Source organism: Cricetulus griseus, chromosome 4 (assembly GCF_003668045.3).
Source record: "Cricetulus griseus strain 17A/GY chromosome 4, alternate assembly CriGri-PICRH-1.0, whole genome shotgun sequence".
In the NCBI taxonomy this organism is placed as follows: Eukaryota; Metazoa; Chordata; class Mammalia; order Rodentia; family Cricetidae; genus Cricetulus; species Cricetulus griseus.
Window position 1 is genome coordinate 51,906,126 of NC_048597.1, and position 24,344 is coordinate 51,930,469.

At 38.0% G+C, this 24,344-nt stretch overlaps 1 protein-coding gene across 4 annotated transcripts in view; it reads right to left on the bottom strand.

Annotated features, from left to right (window-relative positions):
• The window catches only part of Gsk3b (glycogen synthase kinase 3 beta), a 129,940-nt gene that overhangs the window by 24,945 nt on the left and 80,651 nt on the right, over window positions 1-24,344 (bottom strand). For all 4 annotated transcript variants that reach the window (XM_027412697.2, XM_035444561.1, XM_027412698.2 and 1 more), the window contains exons 4-8: window positions 23,586-23,696; window positions 20,292-20,422; window positions 16,539-16,645; window positions 14,355-14,452; window positions 8,077-8,172 (exon numbers count right to left, since the gene is read on the bottom strand). In XM_027412697.2, the coding sequence (XP_027268498.1) occupies window positions 8,077-8,172; window positions 14,355-14,452; window positions 16,539-16,645; window positions 20,292-20,422; window positions 23,586-23,696 (543 nt within the window). The remainder of the gene's footprint in view (window positions 1-8,076; window positions 8,173-14,354; window positions 14,453-16,538; window positions 16,646-20,291; window positions 20,423-23,585; window positions 23,697-24,344) is intronic.

Consider the following 24,344-nt stretch of genomic DNA (forward strand, 5'->3'; position numbering starts at 1 on the left):
ATATTGGCCTGCTTTTAAAAATGGATCTTCCCAATATGCTAGAATTTCATAATTATTGTTTCAGTTACACAGTATAAACATTTTTTTGCTAAATTATTGGTCATGTGAGGAGTATTAATATTACTACAAATTTCAAGCCAGATACTTTTAATTTGTGTGAGCTAAGAAAAGAATCAGGCCACCGCGGATTATTCTCTTTTTTGGATTGACTTCCCTGCTAGAAGATACTTATTTACTGACAGTCTCAATATTATCAGGACTCTTCAGGAAGCTGACATATCACCTCAGGAGTGCGGGTATAAACTTACTGTTTTTCTACTGTGGGCTTTGCCCCCTCATACCCTTGCACCCATGACTTAGGAAAAAAATAAATATAGAGCAGTCTCTCCTTTTTGCAAAAACTCACTGAAAAAAAAAATACTTTATCTTTGAGTAGTACCAATTCAACACAGCTTCATCTGCAAATATGCCCAATTCACCCACCAAAAGCTAAACAAAAATTTATACAATAAACAAAACAACTAAGGGACAGTCACAGTTACAGGTGACATGCAGAATAATGCACACCAACACCTAGGCAAAACGGAGCCAAGTTTGCAAGGGAGGAGCAGGGTCTATTGTGTCTAGGTATTGAGAACACAAAATTGGCAGAGTTCACCAGTAGCTGTGAACTCCCTTGACTAAGCTAAGAGAATGTAACATTCTTTTAGGATAGTTTCCAGTGGGAGAATTAAAAATTTTGCAAAAAATAAATAATCCGCGGATTACTTTTAGTCTGCAGACTAAATGTAGTGCACAAGATTAAAATCTGGCCCATCAGAATAAAAATCTTAAAACACAACCATGAGGACAAAAATAGAAAATCACACCAAAAAAAAACCCCTAAAAGCATAAAGAAAGACTCAACTGGGCAAACTAACAATTAGTATGCAGACTAAATATGGCCAGCCAAGTATGCAGCAAGGCCACAGACACCCCTTTAAAAGCTAAAATAAAAAATAATAAAACAAAATAAAATGAAACAAAGCAAAAAAGAAAAAAAAGAGGAAAATGAAAGAAAAAGAAAATAATCAAATGAACTAAAACACTGACATGAACTTTTGAGTGCTTCAAATAATACTACCTCACCTATGCAGCAACATATTTTCTTAAAGTCAAACAATAGACACATCACAATTTCTAGTCCTTGGTGGGGGGGACTATCACAAAAATTCATTTCCCCCCAAAGTCTCTGTGTTATGCAACAAATGCAAACAAATCCTTAAATGAAGAATTATTCAAAGTAAATTTGCATTTGGGTAACTCAGATAACAGAGACAATGTTCTAAGACTTTGGCTGTAAAAGTCCAGCCTGGAGTTAAGTGCTAGGGCAGAACCCGAGGTCCCTCAGAATAGCTCTTACGAACAATCACATACACACCAAGGCTGCTTCTCAGTGTCAGCTCCCACCACAATGCTGTATTATGACCCAATCTAACCAATATACAATGCCCACTTCTTATGATTAGAGAGAGTGGGAAATAATTTACAAGAACACAGAAAAAAAATCTATGACTGTTTCAAACAGCTATCCCTACCAGCTTCCACTACAAGCTCATGAAACTGACACAATTTTCTGGGGCACAGACAAAATATAATCCCTAGTTCTAAAAATTGGTAAACCATGAATACTAAAGAGCAACATCGGTCTCAAGTAATCTAAAGCTATTTGCAATTAATAAACCTAGATAGAAGATTAAAGTGAGACATATCATGGGTCTGTAATAACAACAAGAGAAACCAGCCAAGTGGTTTTCTAAGTATTTAACTTAATAATTAAGTAACATACTATTTAAAAATATCCTTTATTGGTATTTTGCAAGCTCTCATACATTGATCCATTGACACAATGAAATATAAGGTAATTCAAGCCACTATAAACTACTAGTCCCCCACCCTACCCCCAATCTACTGAAACTAATTTTCAGGGAGTCGACAAGGCAAGTTTATGTCTGAAGTCACTGTCTAATGGTGGGTCACAAACTGGACATAGCTCAAGCTTCATCAAGACACACACTTTCTAACTTTGGAGGGTTAGAAAGGCAGATAAAGAACATCAAGAACAAGAAACACAAAGAACCCTTTTATTCTTAGCTATGTTAAAACTAGCCATAGCATTTAACGAATTTCAACTGCACTAATTAACATGCTGAATTTTCCTGAATTGCATGACCTGTAAGGAAACCTTTACAGACAGTAGCATTGACCTATACAATGTAACTCCACCTCTAACATCCTCCTAGATCAAACATTACCGAAGACCTACACATAAACACCATTACCAAATGACCAGTTAAACCTGTCATGTTTTTGCAAAACAGCTATTGGAATTAAGCTGGTCTTCCTAAAAGTACGTGAGTATTTCCTTTTCATCTACATCTCCCATCTTAAGACGTCTGCCCAGCACACAACAATGCCTAGCCTTTTTTTCTGTACCTCAGCAAATCATCATGTCTTTCTGTGTGTCTCTCCTTTTAAAAATGTGTGTGTGTGTGTGGGGGGGGTGTGGGTGTGTGTGTGGGTGGGTGGGTGTGGGTGTGGGTGTGTGGGTGGGTGGGTGTGGGTGTGTGGGTGTGTGTGTGTGTGTGTGTGTGTGGGTGTGTGTGTGGGTGTGTGGGTGGGTGTGGGTGTGGGTGGGTGTGGGTGTGGGTGTGTGGGTGTGTGGGTTCCAGTGATCAAATCAGGCTGTCAGGCTTGGTGGCAGAAGCCTTTACCAGCTCAGTCATCCCATGGGTCACATGTAAGCAAATCTTAATTCTACTTCAACAGCCCTTGTCCTACATCGTCTCTAGGGAGACATCTTTCACTGCCTTCACTAAAGGTCTGTCTTGTGACACCCACTGGACATAAATAGCTTTGGACATTTACAACACACAATCTATATTACTTAATACTTGCTATGACTATGCTTTCAAAGGCAAGGGCTGCATAGTTTCATCTTTTATAGAATCCAAAATAACAAAGGTGATAAAGAATACACAGTACCTAAAGAACAATGATAAATTAAAAAAATACTTATTTTTACCTTCTCCAATCTGTCCAAACCCCATCCTTTGTCCCCCTTAAACAACTAAAAACACACACACCCTTCTCCTGTATATGAATTAATCACTCTAGGATCTGGAGTGTGTACATGTGTATTTGTGTGTCAGCTGAGATGGCAAATGCACTCAGAAGGTAAGTAGTAACTAGTTAGTACAACGTTCAGGGTGGAGAGCATTGAAAATGTAAAATCGAATTACTCCAAGCAATGGAGTAGATCAGGCCAATGGAAATCCCCAGTATAGCCTGATGTTTTTGGTAATACATGTGAATGTTAGGATTATGACAAAAAAAGAGTAGATAGAGGCCGACTAACCCACGAACGAGAGCCCTCATCCAGTGGCTGATGGAAGCAGAGACTGACATTCACAGATATACACTGAGCTGAAATCTGGAATTTAGTTGAAGAGAGGGAGGAATGAAGAGAAAAGGGGTCTGTACCAGTTTGGAGAAACCCACAGGAACAGTTGGCCTGAACAAGGGAGAGCACATCGACCCCAGATGCGGTCTGGGAGGCCAGTACAAGACTGATCCAGACCCCTGAACATGGATGTCAATTAGGAGGCCTCTGCACTTCAGGGAGCCTCTGGTAGTGGATTAGTATTTTTCCCTGGTGCAAGAAGGGACTTTGAGAGCCCATCCCACGTGAAGGTTTACACTCTGGCCCTGGACACATGGGGAAGGGCCCAGGCCCAGCACAGGAAGATTTGGTGGACTTTGCAGAGCCCCTGTTGAGGGCCCTACCCTACACCTGGGGAGTGGTGGGTGGATGGGGTGGGGGATAGGTTAGGGTTGGGGGAGAGGGAAAAGGGACTTACATGTGAAACAAGCTTGTTCCCTAACTTGAACAACAACAAAAAAAAAAGAGTAGATAGAATGGGGTTTCCAAGAAAAATTTGACAGCAGTTTTTGTTGATTGCTTTGTGGGTCTCTCTGAAGGTGTTTTCAAATGTGCTAAGTAAGAGTTGAAATGAATGAATCTATCAGGTTTTGAAAAAACATATTAAAGGGCCATGGGAAAAATGTAGTTATCAAACATCTTAAAAAAAAAAACACAATGAGCTTTTTTGTTTGTTTAGTTTCAAGCAAAGAACATGACTTACTCAGTGTAAAGGATTCCTCTGATAGCTAAAAAGGTCTCAAAGTCAACTTTTTGTCTATGCTGTTGGCTAGATGGAAGCAACAGCATTGGCCTGTACTGAGGCATGTTCTAACAAATCAAGCATGGATGACTGCTTAGGGTGGGGACTGTTTCCTGGATACTTGTCTCACGATGGCCCAGTAACCTACATACTCATGTCACTGCTGAGTATTAGACTACCAAGCCAAAAAAGTTGGCAACAAACAGTTCTTACAAGTTTTTCTTTACATTTATTATTTTATTTACTTATTTGTTGTTTTGCATGCCCACAGAGACCAAAGCTGGTTCTCTCCTTCTACTATGTGGGTTCCTGGACCAAAATCAGCCCATCCAGCTTGATGGCAAGTGCCTTTACCTACCAAGCCATCTTGTTGACTCTTATTCTGAAGTAATTTATATCCCCATTATCATTATGAAACAACAACAACAAAAATACAATTTGACTTAATGGGTATTAAAGTAGTTACATGATGATGAATATTCAGGCTATGTGGACAATGAGCAAATTTCATGAGAGAAGGGAGACCTGAGATGATTAATATTTGCTTTGCAGAGAAGAAAAGGAAGAATGCTATATGTGGGATGTAGAGAGGGAAAGACACTAGCAAGAAGATGGAGACAGAAATGTAGCATCTCCTGGATCAATTAGCAAAGTCTGATTACATCAGAAGATTGAGCATAGCTGTAACACATACAGCTAACTTATTAAGTAGTATAATATAAGGATAAAAGATGGGGCCCCTAGGATTCTGTTCTATTTCTTTTCATAAACCAATTAAAATTACAAATGACTTCCACCACTTCATAATATTATACAGATACCTGCATTACTTATCTTGCCTCAGGATTATTTTTTACAGACAAAAGAGGATATTTGTAAGAGTAATTTAAACAAAAGGTATCAGCTACACAATACTAGGAACAGGAGACACCCATGACAACTACAGAATGAGAAAGACCTGATAGGGATTCCCAATCCACCTTAATTACACACTGAACTTTAAATTCATTGCCTACCGGTATGTATTTAAGATACTGTAAAAGAAGAATATAGGAAAGAGATGGCTCTAGTAACTAGATCCCTTGAGGGAATCTCAGGAGCAAGACAGGAACTAAGTCTATTTGCTGAAAGGGCAGTTAGGATAAGACTGAGAACAGTATGACCTGGATGGTTGGCATCCAAAGTGGGGTTGCTCTGAACATAATGGATAAACACTTAATATCTATGCTGGAAATTATAATAAATCGGGACATTTCACAGCCACCTTTCCTAAAGGCTATGAGGACTCATAGAATTGAGAAAGCTAATTTGGAGTGTAATGAGAAAGATGGACTGGACTTCCTGACAGTGAAGGAGTGAAATCAGTAAGGAGGTAGGAGGTTGTTTTATAGGTCTATACTATCATAATGGCCTAAACCAAGACCAGGATAATGAGGCAGAAGAAGAAAGAGACAGGTTGGTAGTATATACCAAAAGTAGAATGTTCTCCATTTACTCATCACTAAAATAAGATAAGCCTTTATAATCATTATAGCTGTATTTGAAAAGAACCCGAAGATAAGGCAGATAATCACTATCTTACAAAACGGAAACAAAAGAAGCAACAGTATTTAAACTCCACTTCATACCTAATGACCTATGCATGCCTCCATTGCATGCCTCCATGTACTAAAGGAAGGATTTATTTTCTTTTTTTTTCAACCAATTCTCTGTTTAATTCTCAATCTACTATTGTAGCATTTCCTTTAGCTTTCAATCTGGTATTTCTTCTTTGAAATATATAGCATACACCAAAACATAAGCCTTTATTTCCTTTTCCACTTAAACCAATAGGTGCTTTCCCAACAAATTAGGCTGCTCTCTATATATTTTATAATTTTTAAGATATATTTAATTTTATGTGTATGTGGGTTTTCCCTCCATGTACGTTGTGTGTACCACACATGTGTCTGGTGCCTGCAGAGGTCAGAGGGTATCAGATATCCTGGGAGTTCTGGGAATTGAACCTAAACCCAGCCTCTGCAAGAGCAACAAATGTCTGAAGGGCTGAATCAATCTTCTAGTCCCATTCTAGCTTTTTTTGTAATGGTCAAGAGCAACTTGAATGGATTCTTAAATCCTTAAAAAATATTTTAAAAATATTTTGGTTTTAGAAAGAGACTGTTAAATAGGATTCCATGATGGATTTCAGTGTATTTTTCAGTTGATGCGAAGGAGTATGTGGTAACTACTGAGGATCACACTGCAGCCATGAAGCCAGGGCTCCCACTCTTGTGGTTCTAGGAAAAATGACTAACATGGGTTCTAAAGGAAGGCAGCAGAAAACAAGGAATTCTCTGTCTGTCTGTCTGTCTTTCCAGACCCAAAGGACAAGTGTTTTTAGAAAACATCATGTACATTTTTTAAATGACACCGCTTACATTAATTAGAATTACAGTAGAGTATAAATCCCACATGGTAGACACTGACCCATAATAATTCCAGTGGTTCAATCTGCTACTCAGCCTCTACTCCCAACAGGTCACCTAGGATCCTCTGGGTTTAGAGCCACAGAAAAGATCCTATTATTTCACTTAGCTCCAAAATAAGCCTTAACACAAAGATCAAAGACTAGTGTTCATCATAAAGTTTAAAATGAGGGGGACCTGGCCTCTTAGAAAAATGAAGGCCTCAACCTGTATTTCTGGCACTACAGCATTACTGATATCTCTGTTTACTGTGGGAAAGAAATAGTGGATGTTAAGTGTCTGTCTGAAGAGAGGTTATGAGAATGGTAAAGGAAGTACCTGGAACCATCACAGGAAGAGGAAGAGAGGCGGGCATACTGATTACAGGGAATATAAACTATTTCATTTATAGCCTTACATTACTTCACCTCTTACTCTTAAATGTTTTACAATAAGCTAAACAAACTTATCAAAGTATAAAACAAGCTATGAGGGCATTTTAAAACAGTGTATTTAACGTTAATAACCCACTATATCTGTCTGTCTGTCTGTCTGTCTGTCTGTCTGTCTGTCTGCCTGCCTGCCTGCCTGCCTGCCTGCCCGCCCACTTATCTGAATGTAGCACATGACTATGACTTAAAGGCCTAGCATTAGACACACAAGAGCCAGTGTTAGTTTACCACCAGCAATGTCACAGCCACCTGCAGTATGGATCATGGGATTCCTGTCTTTGGCTAGTTTCTGAATCTATAAAATGAGGCAGCTACAAATGAATTCCATCTATAAATTCTAACACTATCTTTTCTCCTCTGCACACTTAATCTCATCATACAACCCGAGGTGGAATAACTCCTTATTAGGCTTTCCCAATGGCTTGTGACATCCTATAAACATCATAAATTACTTTCCAAGTATGTATCCAACAAGATTACACCTACTTTAAAAATACTGCTTCTGAAGTACCAATAGTAACAAGGAAACAAGGAAAGCATGTGACATCTGTAAGATCTATATTTTGATAGTTTAAAAGAATAAAGAAAAATTTAAAGGTCTTTTATTTGTGATAATACTGAATTATATATCTCTATTTAAATCAAGAAATATTTAAATCTATTTAAAGCCATAGGATTTTAAAATCCTGCCCCATTATTTTAATGTTATAGGTATTTATTCTTACTTGCAAACGAAAGCCCAGAATGGAAATTGTGTACAGGCCATCAATAGGAATAAAAGTATATTGTCAAAAGAACACTGAACTATAGCCACTGAACTGACTTCACAGAGAACTGTTATGCATTTGAAATTAACACAAGGTATGTAGTCTCAAAATAGTTTAGCTTAAGTACAATGAAGACCCCAAAATTTAGTTAACTATTAGTACTTTCTCAAAAACTCATTTTACTCACCTTTGTCCAAGGATGTGCCTTGATTTGAGGAAATTTGAATTCTGTATAATTTGGGTTCATTTCTCTAATTTGCTCCCTTGTTGGTGTTCCCAGGACCTATATCAAGAAAAAGAAATATTACCAACTTTATCTATCTATCTATCTATCTATCTATCTATCTATCTATCTATCTATCTATCTATCCATCTATCTGTGTGCTGTTTTACCAAAATAAAGAATTCCAAGCAGAAATAAAATATAGAACACAATAGATTTTGTGAGAGCTTTTTAATTTGTATTTGTCTGTAAAACCATGCTCTACCACCACAGACTGATGTGCTATGATAAGAATGATGTTAAAAATCTGAGTCATTAAAATATCACTAGAAAATATTTCATTAATAGTTAAGAACACAACTCTAGTCCCAGGAGGTCCTATAACACTACCTGGCCTCTGAGGGCACCAAGCACTCCCATGCTGCAGACGCATATGCATGTAAAACACCCATGCATATGAAATAAATATTCTAGTAACCCCAGCTTCCTTTCCCATTGTTTTCCAACATGGTCTTAGTAGCTGTAAGAAGGAAAAGCAATACTCAAGTTGGCCAGGCCTAATAATGCTGTAGCCTGAAATCTGTTGGCAAATTTCAAACAGGGCCTTCCCCAAAAGTGAGACTCTAGGTTTGATCCATACATACATACATAAAAACCAAATTAAAAAAAAAAATCTAAAACTTCAAGGTAAAATCAAGCAGGTTCTACACAGAGAAACAATCAATTTTCGATGGCCACATCTGAATACGACTATCTTTTATTTGTGGAATAAAATGCATACTCAGTCTGTCCTATTACAAATGTCAATCAGGAGAAGCTGTGTCAAGGACTTTCATCATTTCACTCAATATTTAAAAGGCAAGACAGGTTTCAGGGAGATACCACATACTTGTGCGAGCGCGTTTGCAGCCCCCCCCCCCCAATTACTCATCTTCATTACCTTACAGCCCAATATGAAATAAGTTTGTTTATTGAGTCAAGGTCTCTCTAGATAGCTTTGGCTAGCCTGGAACTCAAGAGATCCACTCAACAGCTCTGAGTACTGGGCTTAAAGTCATCTATTGCTATGACCAGCTGAAACAAGTTTACTGGGGAAAAAATATGTTAAATATTAATTTGTGCTAGCAACTAATGAATAATCAGGGATAGTTTATTCTGAACAAAGTAAAGATATTCTTTTCTTTCTTTCCTCCTTCCTTTCGCTTCCTTTCCCTTCCCTCTTCCCTTCCCCTCCCTTCCAAGACAGTCTCTCTGTGTAGCCCTTGCTGGCCTGGAACTCATGGATATCTGCCTGACCCTGCCTCCTGAGTGCTGGGATTAAAAGGGTACAGCACCGTGCCCAAACCACACTCCTTAGTTTTTGCTTGGCTTTAATTCTCTAGATGCCATTAAAACTTCTGTAACCTCAGTGACTTTTTATAAATAGACTTTTTCTTCAAAAGACTGTTAAGAAAACAAGTCAGAGACTGAGATAAGATTGTAAAACACATTCTTCAACATATCTAGACTTGTTGAAGGAGTCAGGAGCTCCTCTGACTCAGAAAATACTGAAGAGACATCTGCACTCACATGTTTACTGCTTTACAATGGACAAGATATGGGATTCGATCTATGTGCACACTGATAGCTGAACGGATACAGAAAAATGTGTCTTGTGTGATGCATACACAAAGGAGTATTACACTTTGCCATAAAACAAACAAACTTCTGTCATTAGCAACAGCATGAATAGAACTAGGACATTATAATAAACTAAGTCAGCCACAGAAAACAATTAGCACATGTTCTACTTATTTGGAAGCCATAAACTGACTACTCAGTTTTTACAACTGTAGGAGCTCCTTAAGCACAGTGCACTAACAGTGGAGCAAAATCTACTCAACAGTAATGAGAGAACTTCCTTAGCTATGGCTGTTAATCAGAATTTAAGTGTTGTTTTTCACCTTTAAAACCTGCACTTGTGACTTTTAAGAAGCTTTAATTACTAACTTGTAGACTGACATTAAAAATCTTATCATTATTTTACAAATCAATTAAATAAATAAATATATTCCCCAGCACACTTTATTTAAAACCACCCAACCTTGAATTTACTAAAGGAAATAGATGGGGAAAAAAAGACAACCAAACATCACAAAATGGTCTAGATGTCACTTCTCTTGCTAAACACTGAACTAGAGTCATTTTTCTACTCTTTTAATCAGTTTTCAAATCTTAAAACCCAAACTCTTCCTAGACAATTATTTTTTTGTTGATGATTTTGATAAAGCAAGGAAATCAAAACATTAGAACATAAGTTTTTGTTTTGCTTTTTATTTTTTTTTAAGTGCTTTATTTCTAGGCTGGGTGTGCAGGTGCACACCTTTAACCGCAGTGCTGGGGAAGTAGAGGCAAGTGGATCTCTGTGAGTTCAAGGCCAGACTGGTCTACATAGCAAGTTCTAGCCCAGCGGGGCCTACACAGAGAGAAACTTGCTTTTCTAGACTTGATCATTAAGGATTACAGAAATGAACAAATTTTAGATAAGTTGATGAGTGACCTTCTGATCTATAGGTCACTGTAGGTCTTGTTTTTCCTGGAAAGGGCCAGAGCAGCAGTGTACATTTGTGAGCCATACTTCCTATCCGCTCCAGCTCTAATGCTGCAGCCCAAAGCAATCGTTGCATCCCTTTGGAAAGTTGCTGTTCATCCCTTAAAACCATTTCAGCTAGATCTGGTCCCATCCACATTTCTTACAGTATTTATTTATTTATTTATTTACCCACTAGTTACAAATTGACCCACATACAGAAAACATCAAAACAGAAACTGAATTGGTATCTTCAAAGAAATAGACAATACCAAAGTAAGCATCTATGGAAAGCTCCGTAACAGGCATTTCTTCTGTGGGCTCCTAAAAAATAATTTTCTTATTTTTTGAGATTATACCTATATCATTTCTCCTTTCCTTTTCTTCCCTCCAAACCCTGCCATGTACCACCCTACCTCTACTCCCTTTCAAATTCATGGCCGCCTTCTTAATCATTGTCTCACACACAGAGACAGACATACACACACACATCTCAGTCTACATAATGTTACTTGTATGTATATATTTTCAGGGGTTACCATTTGGGCTGGATAACCAATAAGTATGTTCTTCCCTAGGAAAGACTATTTCTTCAGCTCTCAGAATTCCTTAGTTGCCTACAGTTCTTTATCTAGGGTTGAAGCCTCCTAAGCTTTCTCCCAGGGCTGCCTTGAAAATGACTTGAACTATAGCAGTAGACATGCCCAGGAGGTATTAGCTGCCTTTTTATGGCTCAACACCAGAGGGCACCAAACTTCAACAATGGAGCTGTACATGCAGCTAGTTTTGCTTAAAGCTACTGTAAAGAAGCCATATTAAAAACATTACTCCTCTGCTTAAAATTCTGCAGTGGCTTTCTAACTCCCTGGAATATAGTATGTTCCTACAGTCCACAGCTCTAGATTCCTTTTTCCTGGTACATTCATATTCTATCAACCCCACCATTCACAATTACCATGCTGTAACTAAAACACACAGCAGACCTGATTCCAATTCAATAGCTAAGTACTAGCCTTCTTTCAATAGTGGATGCATTATTTTCTTGTAGAGCCTTTCCATATAGCACTACCTCCAACAGGAATCCAGCCTTTGCACAATATTCAGCCATCTGAGGTAATGACCACGCCCCTCTATTGCTCTTGGATGTTTCCTTCCAATCTATCCATGAACTTCTGGACACAATACTAAGACAAAGACTCAACAGATGTAGTTAAAGGTGTGAATACCTTGAAAGGCTTTTCTAAAGGATATGTGGTGTGCTGGCTAGTTTTATGTTACCTTGACACAAGCTAGTGTCGTTTAGGAAAAGTAACTCTCAATTCAGAAAACACCTATATAATGCTAGCCTGTGGAGAAGTCTGTAGTGCATTGTCTGTGACTAATGATTCGTATGTGAGGGCCTAGCCCAACCCATCGTGGGTGGTATTGCCCCTGGGCTGGTGGTCCTGTGTACTGTAAGAAAGCAGGTTGAACAAGCCATGAGGAGCAAGCCAGTAAGTAACATTCCTCCAAGGCCTCTGCATCAGTCCCTGCCTCTGGAGTCCTGCCTTGAGTTTCTGCCCTGAAGTCTTTCGGTGGTAAGAGTATGACCCAAGAACTTTAAGTTAAAATAAACCACAACATCATCCATTTACTCAGTAAAGAACGCAGGCTGATTTCATATCATGGTTCCTGCAAATGACGCTGCAATGAGCATGGGAAAGTACAGCTTCCACACACTCAAGATTTTGGGATATCCTCAAGACAAAGAACGCTTGATCATATTAATTCAACTTTTAGTCTTCTAAGGAACCTCCAAATGTGTTTTCCACACTGTACTAATTCACATTCCCACTAACTGCATAATGTTCTATCTTTTTCACAGAAGTATAAGCGAGGTAAAGGGGTCCAACTTTTTTCTTTTGCATATACATATCCATTACTTCAAGCATTATCGCCTCTAATAGCTGTTTTGTCCCAATGAACTGTCTTGGAATTCATGTCCAGCCCCTCCCCCCCAAATTGGCCATAAATATAAAGATGCATTTCTTATTGGGGTGCATTATGTGAAACTTCCAAATAGTCAATATAAATATACTGGGAGGAAAAAACGTACAGGGTCCTAATAATACTAAAAGATCAAGAAAAAAAAAAGACTTCTTGACTCTCAATTACATCCCATTCATCTGTTTTCTTAATTACTGTAACTGAACACTTAGTTTTGAGACTAGGACATGAGTCATTCAATCTATTCTTTATCAAAAGTATTTTAGTGCTGGGTGGTGCCAGCACATGCCTTTAATCCCAGCACTTGGGAGGCTTAGGCAGGTGGATCTCAGTGACTTCAAGGCCAGTCTGGTATACAAAGTGAGTTCCAGGACAGTTAGGACTGTTACACAGAGAAACCCTGTCTTGAAAAACAAAACAAAACAACAACAACAACAAAGTATTTTAGCTATCAGCCTTTGCTTCATTAATAAATCTGTACTTGGGAACAAATTCCTATCCTTTCTGACTATTCTGTGCTTATATAAACCATTGACATAAAAGTGAAAAACCTTTTGTCTGCTATATATTCACAGAAACACAACATTAAAAAAATTTCTAGGTGAATCTCAGCTTAAGTGGAGTATTCCAGAAAGGAGTGTTAAGTAGGAAGAGGGATATCTTCAAAGTCCCGTGTTAAACAAAACCCCAAATGAGCAACAGTCCTGTTTCTGAAATTCTAAAAGTACCACTCTTTTTGAGACACACAGGACTTGATATATGCCTAGTTCTTGTCTAGGCATTTTAAAAAACCTTCTACAAGAATGTTTTGTGTCCTTATATGAATTCCACTACTTTTTTTCTAATCTTTAAGAAAAAAGCAGTACTGTTAATAACGTTAAGAGTTCAGTCTGAAATTAAAAATGGCTACTAAAAAGAAGTTACTACAGTGGTCTCAGCTGCAAAACCCAATTACACAGAGACTGGAAGAAGATGACCAACCACTGGCCTTTCCAACTACATTTAGACACAATAACATCGAGTCCTTATTTTCCCTTATATTAAAAGGAAAATCATTTTTATTATGAAATAGATCTTAAAATAATTTTAATCTCAGCAATTAACATTACTGGCTGCTCTTTCAGAGGATCCAGATTTAATTCCTGAACCCATGTGACAGCTCACAACAATCTGTAACCCCAGTTTGAGGATACAACAGATCTAATACTCTCTTCTAGCCTCTGAGATCACTATACATACATGCAATATACAAATGTACAAGCAGGCACTTATTTATTTATGGCCTGCTCCATACCACAGCAGGCTACATGACCTGCAATCCCTTTCTCCCTTTTTTATTCCTATGTGCGTGTGTACATGAAGGCACACCTAAGGTAGGTTCAGCAATCATCCTTGGTCACTATTCCACTATATCCATTTAAGCAGGGTCTCTCTCAATCTAAATCAGAGCTTTCAGATATAGATACTCTTCCTAACCAGCTTGCTCCGGGGTCTCTTGGCAGAAAATGCCAGGCCCAGGCAACATTCACAAACTCTGGTTCTTGTGCTTGTACAGTGCTTTAATGTCTGGATCATTTTCCCTTTTCCCACTGTTAAAATGTATTGTCTTGTTGTGTTGTATTGTTTGATTTTGAGGGTTATGTGTATATGGCATTTCTGGTTCAAAAGTATAACTCAACCATCTCACCTTGATTATTTCCACCAACTGATCCACACCACTGTCCCCAGGAAATATTGGTTGTCCTAGCAACAACTCAGCCAATACACATCCTGCAGACCATACATCTGAAGAAAAAAAAAAAAGTTTATAATACCATAATTTGAGGTGAAATTTGTATTTTATTTTGATTACATAGTATTGGTTATATCCAAATATGGCAATAATTTAGTCAGAATCAGTGATGGTTTCATTCCAAGTAATGTTAATTAAAAAAAAATCTATTCATATGTTTGAACCCTTTTTATTTTTTAACAAATAAGTATTTTTATAAGTATTCACCTTTTACAAATCTATTTTGTGTATGTGTGTGTGGGGGAAAGAATTGCAGAGAAAGAGAGAGAGAGACAGACAGACTCATTATGTAGCCCTAGGTTGGTTAGAATTCACAAGAGATCTGTCCACCTCTTCCTGTGTGCGGGACTGTATCAATCTTACACAGCCTTAGGAAGCAAGGTCAGGGCTGGAGAGATGGCTCATCCATTAAGAGCACTTGCTACTCTTGCAGAGAACCTAGTCAGGGCTGGAGAGATGGCTCATCCATTAAGAGCACTTGCTACTCTTGCAGAGAACCTAGTTAGATTCCCAACATCCACATGATGGCTCACAGCCATCCATAACTCCAGTTCTCAGAGATTCAACATCCTCTTTTGACCTCCACAGGCACTGAGTATTCAAGTGGTATGCATACATAAATGCAGGCATATGTGTTTATATATGTGGTATACATGCAGGCAAAACACTTATACACATAAATTTTTAAAAATTTAAGAAGCAAGAATCTTAGATCTGAAAATGGATCAAATCCATGTTTGTTAGGGTCCCAAAAGCCCTGGCTCACACAAACATTCTATAATGTGTCAGGAATTTGGTTGTAACTATTTTAGGTGAGCCTAGTATAATTCAGTCCAGTATCTTATACATACATACATACATACATACATACGCACGCACGCACGCACGCACGCACGCACGCACACACACACACACACACAGAGAGAGAGAGAGAGAGAGAGAGAGAGAGCATAGATAACCAATATCAAACATTTGACTAAGACACTAATCATTAGATATCCGATAACATTCCCAAGGACAAAGAGTTAAAATTTGCTCTTGGGGACCACTGAGCTAATAAATATACTAAGAAAGTCTGTTACCTTCCATTCTTATACTGGCTCATTAACATTTTATTTTACTCCTCCAGCAACCATGAAAAGCAGGCAGAATTAGAAATGATCTTCATTTCACAGCTCAGATAGAGGACACCTGATGTCAGCCTCAGCTCCCCACCCTCACACAATTAATGTATGAAATAAAATAATTTTGTCCTTTTTCATCTAGCCTATCAATGCTGGTTTTGTCTTGCCATTCAGATTCAGCGAGTCATGGTCTTTGTGCTGACACAGCAACTGTACTAGAACAACACAAAGGCAATGAGGATTTCAACTGTCTTGAATCCTTCTATCATTAGACATCTCCCTCCACTGAAATTTTTAAACCAGCAAGTTTAGCTGAACAACTAATGAATTAAGTTAACCTAAAGTGATGTATTATGGTAGGAATTCAAAAATATTATTGCCCTATCAATTACAGTATTAACATTTTAAAAGTAACATTATTAATTAACCAATATTCTAACTAGGTATCAGGCTCAGAAGTAAATATTTCAGGAGAACTAGAAAACTAATACAGGACCCACAGATAGCTCAGTAGATAAAAATTCTTGCAGTGCAAGCCTGATGACCTGAGTTTGATCCAGAGAACCTATATAAGGGTAAAAGGAGGGAACAGACCCCAAAAATTGTCCTCTGACGGCTACATGCAAGCTGCATATAGCATATTTCTTCCTGTCATTGATCCCTGCCTCATTAATATTTTTAAAACACTTACCTGAAGAGTTACAGTATTTACACTTTACTTCAAACTTTAAGATCAAACAAATACATTAGCTAACTATAATGCAAATACTTTTAAAATTCTAATGCTAAAAAAGCATAATGGAAAGATATACATAAAATTCTAAAAGGTTAAAAAAATTTAGTTGTATACATTTCTGCAAAAATATATTGCAGCCATGCCCTTTTCATGTCAGAGAAACTGTAAGAATCAGGGTGCAATTAACAGTTATAAACTGTATTCAGAGTCAGTACTTACCTATGCTAGAGGTATAATCAGTGGCTCCAAAGATCAACTCTGGTGCCCTATAGTACCGAGAACAGATATAGGAAACATTGGGTTCTCCTCGGACCAGCTGCTTTGCACTAATGAAAAAAATAAAAATAAAAAAAAGCAATCTTTAAATCCATACCTTAAAGAAACAAATACTCATATTCACACACCATATTTGTCTCAACCTCACAAGACTGCAATAATGCAACACACTTGCAACTGTTTTCAATGAAAGAAATACACAATTTCATCAAATTGATATAAGAAACAGTGATTTTTAAAGTAAGCATTTGTCAAGTGTTACCTAAGGAACAAAGAGATTAAAAGTTCAAAAGGATACACATGTTCAGTTTCTTCTGGTTCCATGTTTCCTAAATTCTACTTCTGAAATGTAAAAATGGTTGCAAGGCATGGCGATGCAACACCTTTAATCCCAACCCTCAGGAGACAGAGATAGTTGAGTCTCTGTGAGATGGAGGCCAACCCAGTTTGCAGTGAGACTTATAAGGTCAGCCAGGGCTACACAGGAAGACCCTGTCCCAAAAAATAGTAAATAATTAAATATATAAAGATAAGGGGCAAGAAATTTAAAAGGAGCCTTCCCCAGCAAAAGAATGACAGTGGATCAGAATAAATGAATATATCAATACTCCTCACCAACACACTTTTTTAAAAAGGGTAATAACTGCCGACTGTTTTATATTTGACTTCTGACTCAGGATGGCCAGCTCAAGGCTTACACAACCAACCTATGCATGATTTGATATTTTAGTCAGTTTGCTATCTAACCACCTGTTTCTAAACAAACTGCAAAAAGGCATTCAACTTGAGGGGGAAAGTGACTCAGAACCTATCCATTCCATCCCTGCTATGCTGTTTACATATTATTGCAGCTTTGCTCCTGAAGTATTTTACAGTATATACACTTAAAACATTAAAGTGAATTACAGTTAGCATCTCTCAAATGTCTCTCAGATAACTCATTTCAAATCAGCAAGCCACACTGGGAGATGCACTGACAGCAGCGTCACAGACACAGGAGATAAATACAGGCAACAAAATCACAACAGAAAACATCTGAGGTAAGGAAGGGCACAGGAAGGCAAAGACACAGCCAGGGGAAAATGACCTTTCAACCTTAAAGTCTAGGCTTCCTTCCCCTCAATTTACTTTTAGTCAATGATGATGCTAAACTTAACTTGTTTTCCCTTCATTAGCAGTTTCACAATTTAACCTTCTAGGGCCCACATTAATGGTTATTAAACAACCATAATATTTTCAGGCTATCAGAAAATCAAGACACTTAGCTTTCAGTATAACTAATAATGGACTTTTCTATCTTCAGAAGTGCATTTTGGGGGCTTGGGATATAGCTCCTTGATAAAGCAGCTGCCTAGGATGTGACATTTAAAGTTCAGCTCCCAGACAAACAAACAAACAGCAGGAAACCTTGGCCATGCCTTAAGTCTCAACACTCTACTGGAAGGCAAAGGCAGTGGGTTTCTAGGACAGCCAGGACTACAGAGAGACTCTGTCTCAAAACCCAAACAAACAAGGTCCATTTTAAACTGACAAACAGATTCTTAAATTTCATAATAAGTTATTATGAAATAACTTCATAATAATTGTGAAATAAATAATAATTGTGAAATAAATTTCACAATAAGTTAAAATTCTATAACGGAATACTTTTACAGGCTGTATATTCTTCCCCCTCAATAACAATGAAGCAAATGAGAGGTTTTGACTCTCTGCCTTATGGCCTCACCTAATCTGGTCCTTAGACATGCCATGCTAGCCTTTCCAGCTACTGCCAGACCTTGTTTCAGCTACTAAAAAATTATTACAAAGAGAGTAAGGCTGTTTGGTTGAGTTTCTGCCACCCTAGTACCTAAGAGCATGAAGTGTCTCCAAAGTCCTGAGAGTTGGTAAGAATGAGCTGTTTCCACACCTGTGAAAGTTCCCTTTCCACTTATCAGACCAAAGCTACTTTACATCCCAAGAGAATCCCAGTGCTAATGGTGCTCTAACATGGTGATGAGAACAGGAACCCTAAGCACTTGGTGGCTCTTCTAGTACTTAGCAGTCACTTTCCACAGCAAGGTAACCGGTAGTATCAAACCCCATCTCATTTGGGCAGTGGTGCTCTGCTTCAACCATCAAACATGAGCTGTAGGTGCTTATTGTCAGCAGAGCCACAGCCTGCTGAGTGAGATACTGGGAGAGGGTTTGTAATCAGGAAATTGTAAAACAGGGATGTTTGAAAGAGGTGCACAATGAGACTAAGAATGAAATTACTGACAGAGCAGGTTTGCTCAGTTTCTTCAGGTACCTCCCTACACCCATGGGAAATATATCTGATGTTAAACACACAATTTAATCTGAGGTTGGTATAGAAGTCTATATAAAAGATGTGGAAATACAGTTGCCAGCAAGTATGGATTAATATATAATCTGTGGTGCTAAACTGAAAAAGAAGAATTTTTAACAAGTTTATAAAGACAGATGTATCAGAACAAAAAGAGGAGAGGTTCACTGGTGGCTATCGCAGATTAAGTGTGATGACCTGTCTTATTATGGAAAGGAGCTTGACTGCATCTTGGGAGGCTTACAGCTACTGACTACCGAAAAGGAAGTTTTTGCTACTAAGTTACAGTGTATGACCACGGAATCAAACTTAATACTGCTTCTCAATGATTTATCTCATTCTTAATTGAGGTTAAGGTGAAGCTAAAAGGATATATATATATATCTTAACATAAGTATTTGTAATGAAAATGGAGCACACACACACTATATATATTATATATATATTCAAGTAGTACTAAAGATCAATAAGAATGCAAGTTTCCCAAGTACGAAATAATCCTAAAATGGACATTTTAGGAGTAATCATGTATGGGATATTACATAACAATTCAGAAATGAGCCATGGTCATGTATGCCTGTTTGTACACAACAGTCACACCCAGTGTTTTTTCTTTTTTGATTTTTTTTAATTAGTTCAAATTAGGAACAAGCTTGTTTCACATGTCAATCCCTTCTCCCTCTCCCTCCCCTCACCCCCACCCCCACCCAGTGTTTTAAAACAAAAGCATACCACGCACACAATGCTGATGTGGCAGTGGCTTTCTTTTTGCACAGGGTTTCACTATGTGGCTTAGGCCAGACTCAAACTAATGGTCTCCGACACCTTAGTCTACTGAGCATGGATTATCAGCAGGTGTCATCACAGCCATCAAGCTTGAATGTTAGTACTCCTGTAGGGGTCAGGGGAAAACTTGCAGGACCAAGCAAGTTCCAAGGATCAAACTCAAATTGTCAGTCTTGATAGCAGGTGCCTTTCCCAAGTAAGCCATCTTGCTAGCCCTGACTTTTCTCACTTAACACCTCCTTGATGTCATTCCCATCCAGTTTAGACAGCTCCCTCATTTTTTACCCTCAGCGGCATGTATAACATTGTATTTGTATATATCAACTTATTTGGACATTTCATTGCTAGTAGATATTTAGTAACAATGCTATATTAAAGACACTAAACACACATAATCTCTCTGTAAATAGTTTTTAGAAGTTAACTGTAGGAGGAAAGGTACTCACATTTAGTATTCCAATAAAAATATCAAAACCATCCTCACAGGGAACTACATTAATTTATATCCCCTGAGTAAGGATTATAGGACCTAGGCTACCATTGCAATATATTTGAGTATGAGGGAAGTAAGAAAGCCAGCTCACCTTCCAAAGTCACAGAGTTTTAATACAGCTGTATCAGGATCCAACAAGAGGTTCTGTGGTTTAATATCTCGATGGCAGATTCCAAAGGAATGGATATAGGCTAAACTTCTGAACAGCTGATACATATACAACTGGAATAAATAATAGACATTAATTCAGCACCTCTGGTTTCAGACACAATTGTATCATTATGCAATAAACAAAGTAATAGTCTCAGCAGAACATGTACAACGCTGATGATTACTAGTACTGTTTTGCCTACACAAGCTTTCATGTTGTTTCCATAAACACTAGGAAATTAAAGTATCATTAAGCATATATTTGTGCTATCCTTTAGTAATTTAGAAAAGTATCTAGGCTTGGTGTCATACAACTGAGGCAGGGGAATTCTAAGTTTAAGGTCTACCTAGGAAACTTAGTGAAACCATATCTCAATCTAAAATTTAAAGAGGGCTAGGGATGTAGCTAAGCAGTAGAGCACTTGCTTAGCACACAAAAAAAGTCAGGGGTTCAATCCCTTTCACCCACTTTAACATCTCATCTGAAGTCAGCTGGATGAATTTTTTTACTTAAAACATCGATGAAGAGCTCAGAGGGAGAGACCGACCATAGTCTATGAGTGATAGATAGCAGCCTTTAGATGATAAACCATGTTCATTATTCTTTCTAGTATCTCAGGCTGTAAAAGCATAGTGTCATTTTTAGTATCATTTATCTTTCTGAAAGGTTAGTCTCCAAAATCATATAATAGAAGCCAGGAAAACTCACAGGTAAAGTAAGAAATCTAATCAATTGCCTTTTCAGACATCAGTAACTCTGCTAATAAGTAGTATTAATAACCTTCAGAATAATGTAGACTTGCAATGCCACCTAAAAACAGATGCCAGGGGGGTCTCTGAGTCCAAGGATGGCTTGGCCTATAGAGCAAATTTCAGAGCTCACACACGATATATCCTCTGAGAGTGACCCACTATCCCATGTTCTCTCACCTTGCTTTCCCTACCTCGATGCACCCTATCCTCCAGAACTATTAGGCCAAAATAAACCTTTCCTTCATTGAGTTGCCTTTGTCTGGAATTTTGTCAGAGCAACCAGAGAAATACCCTTAAAACTTTAAGAAAACATACCGATGTAACACCTTCAATATTCTATTTATTCCAAGGCCAGTGTTGTGACTCTTTCCCTTCGTTACTTCCTTTCTTCCTTATTTATTTATTTACTTATTATTTGTTTACTTATTTCTTAGTTATTGATTTATTCATTTTTAATCTCTTCCAGGACATACTACTCCTGTTGTATACAAGCTGGTCTTGATCCTGTCATTCTTTTGTCTTACTCCAAATTGCTAAGATTATAGATATGTACCACTACACTCAACCAGATTCATTTTAAATTTTTTCTACATGCTCACTTTCTGAGCTCTACTCCCTGATTAACACCATGGAAACAATTGCTGCAATGATTCCAATCAAAGACACAGTGTCTGACTAAGGAAAAAAAAAAAAAATGAACAGCCAGACAATGGTGGTGTACATCCTTAATCCCAGCACTCAGGAGGCAGAGGCAGGCGGATCTCTGTGAGTTTGAGGCCAGCCTGGTCTACAGGGTGAGTTCCAGGACAGCCTTCAAAGCTACACAGAGAAACCCTGTCTCAAAAAACAAAAACAAAACAACAAAAAGCCAATAAAAAGATTAAAGGTCAGCTGAGGTACTGACAAAAGACCCTGTCTTTTCTGGATATATTGTTGGGGACTGGCATTATTGAAGTTCACAGGAAAGCCACTTTTCTTTAGAAGCATAATGAAACTGCTAAGGCTGGACATGTTAACAGTACATGTTTAATGTGAATCTGAAATCAAGCTATGCAAGTTAGAGCCTTCTTCAAAATGAAGCATGACAAAAATGTATACCTAAGATCTTCAATGTCAACATTTTCTAATTAAATCAGAAGTAAAGCATTTAGATACCTATTAATCTTTTTAAAGGCTTTGTAACTATTATTGTATCATTGTTCATTTACAGAATCAAGTTTTAAGTTCCAAAGCTTACTCTGGTAGCTGAATTCATTATCTCCAACCAAATGATCTATAACCAAGAGAGTTCATGGGCATCAAAGGAAAGATTTAGCTGTTTCAGGGTATTAATATTTAGATTAACAAAACTCGGTGAAAGACATTTTCTTACAAAAGATGTCCTTAGCAGTTTAAGATTCATTTAAAGATATCTCATCACTGTTCTTTTCATTTGTCTTGGAAAAGTAAAGTTTAAGAATGAAATGAGACTGCATCTTTTTTTGGGGGGGGGGCCTTTGGTCTACTTTATAAAAATGTACTTTTATGAAGAAAGTTGAAAGGCTTCCTGCACTACAATGAGCAAAAGAACAACAGCACCAAAAACAACCAACACTGTGCTGGGTACCATCCTAAGGCTTGTGTTTAAAACTGACAAGTTTAAATTTGTACAATGAATGTAATAAGTGTCTACAAATGGTAATAAAGCATTAAATAAGTATATTAATAACTGTAAATTTACCTAGTAGGTTCCTGCTTTGGTGTGTGGCACAATGAAGACATCTAAAACTAAAATGATGTTATGGGGCTGGGAGATGTCTCACTGGGTTAGAGTATTTGCTGCACACACACGAAAACCTCAGTTTGGATTTCTGGCACCTGTGTAAAAAGGTGGGACTAGTTGCACTTGGCTGTTACCCCAGCACTGCATGGGGAGGGAGGTTCAGACCAGCCCAAGTCATAAGCTTATGTAAGAGGCCTTCTCAAGGCAAAGGTGGGAGGCTATGGGGAAGGGAGCACATCCTCCTCCTCTGGTCTTCACTTGTGCCTCACCCTGCACCCCACACACAAGGTGTTATGGCTATCACAATTAAAACCCCTAACCATGAAAGTTTAACTGCATCTTATCAGAATATCCATTTCAATTCACTTATCTCATGTGCATGTGTGTGCCAACATGATGTGTCTGAGGTGGGGCACATAAAACCTGGCATGCATGTGGAGGTTTAGAGGGCTCTATAGAGTTGGTTCTCTTCTACCTGTATGTACGTCCCATAGAACTCAAATGACCAGGCTTGCACAGCAAGCACCTTTATCCACTGCAGAGTAATGAAGGCTTTAAAGGGAACTCTATGTTTCAAAATCAAGTCAGAACTAACAAAATCTAGAGTTTGCTGCTTCTCTGAGGAGTAAAAGCAGTGTTGACAAGTTGAAACAAACCCAATACTCTGCGTGGTTCATATTAAATGTTTGGTAAACTGGAAGTCGTTCCATTGTTACACACCTTGACATAGATCACAGGGAGTGTCTGTTTGGCTCGACTATAGTGTCTGGCAACTCTATACACTGTTTCCGGAACATAGTCCAGCACCAGATTAAGGTAGACCTCATCTTTCTGAAAGAGAATGAAAGAACAACAACAAAATTAGAGACTGATCTTACATATTCAAATTAGAGTAAATTCTCCATACACCCACTTATTTTTAAAGAAAAATTTCATATGGTTCATTTTAATTATACAATTACTTTTGAACATAACCAGAACTGTACAAATGCATCTACCACACTTTATAATCCCGGTATTATTAAGATTCCTATCATGTGCTTATGCATGTGTTATAAGTTTATTACTTGTCATATCTTTTATTATTTTATAGGCTGAAAAACCAATGTCTCCCCTTAAATCAGGAAAGACAACCTGACGACAATGCGGAGTTGCTACTAGCCTGACTCTGCTGCAGATTGCTATGTATACATCACAATGTGCCTCAGCTTCAGCTTCTTCCACTCCTACAAAGGGCTGAGCTACGTATTCTTTGAAATGCTTTAACATCTCCACAATGTTCCTGTTTGCTGGACAGTCTAAAATTTGTAGAACAATCACTAGTACACAAAACAAAACTTATGGCAAGGAGATCATACTCACTGGCTTATCAAAGGCCTAGGTGTCAGTTTCTCTTTGTAGCATCATAAAGACAGGAATTCAGTGCCAGTCAAGAGAAACAAGAGGACAAAGCACTAGCCACACCCTGTTCTCTGAACA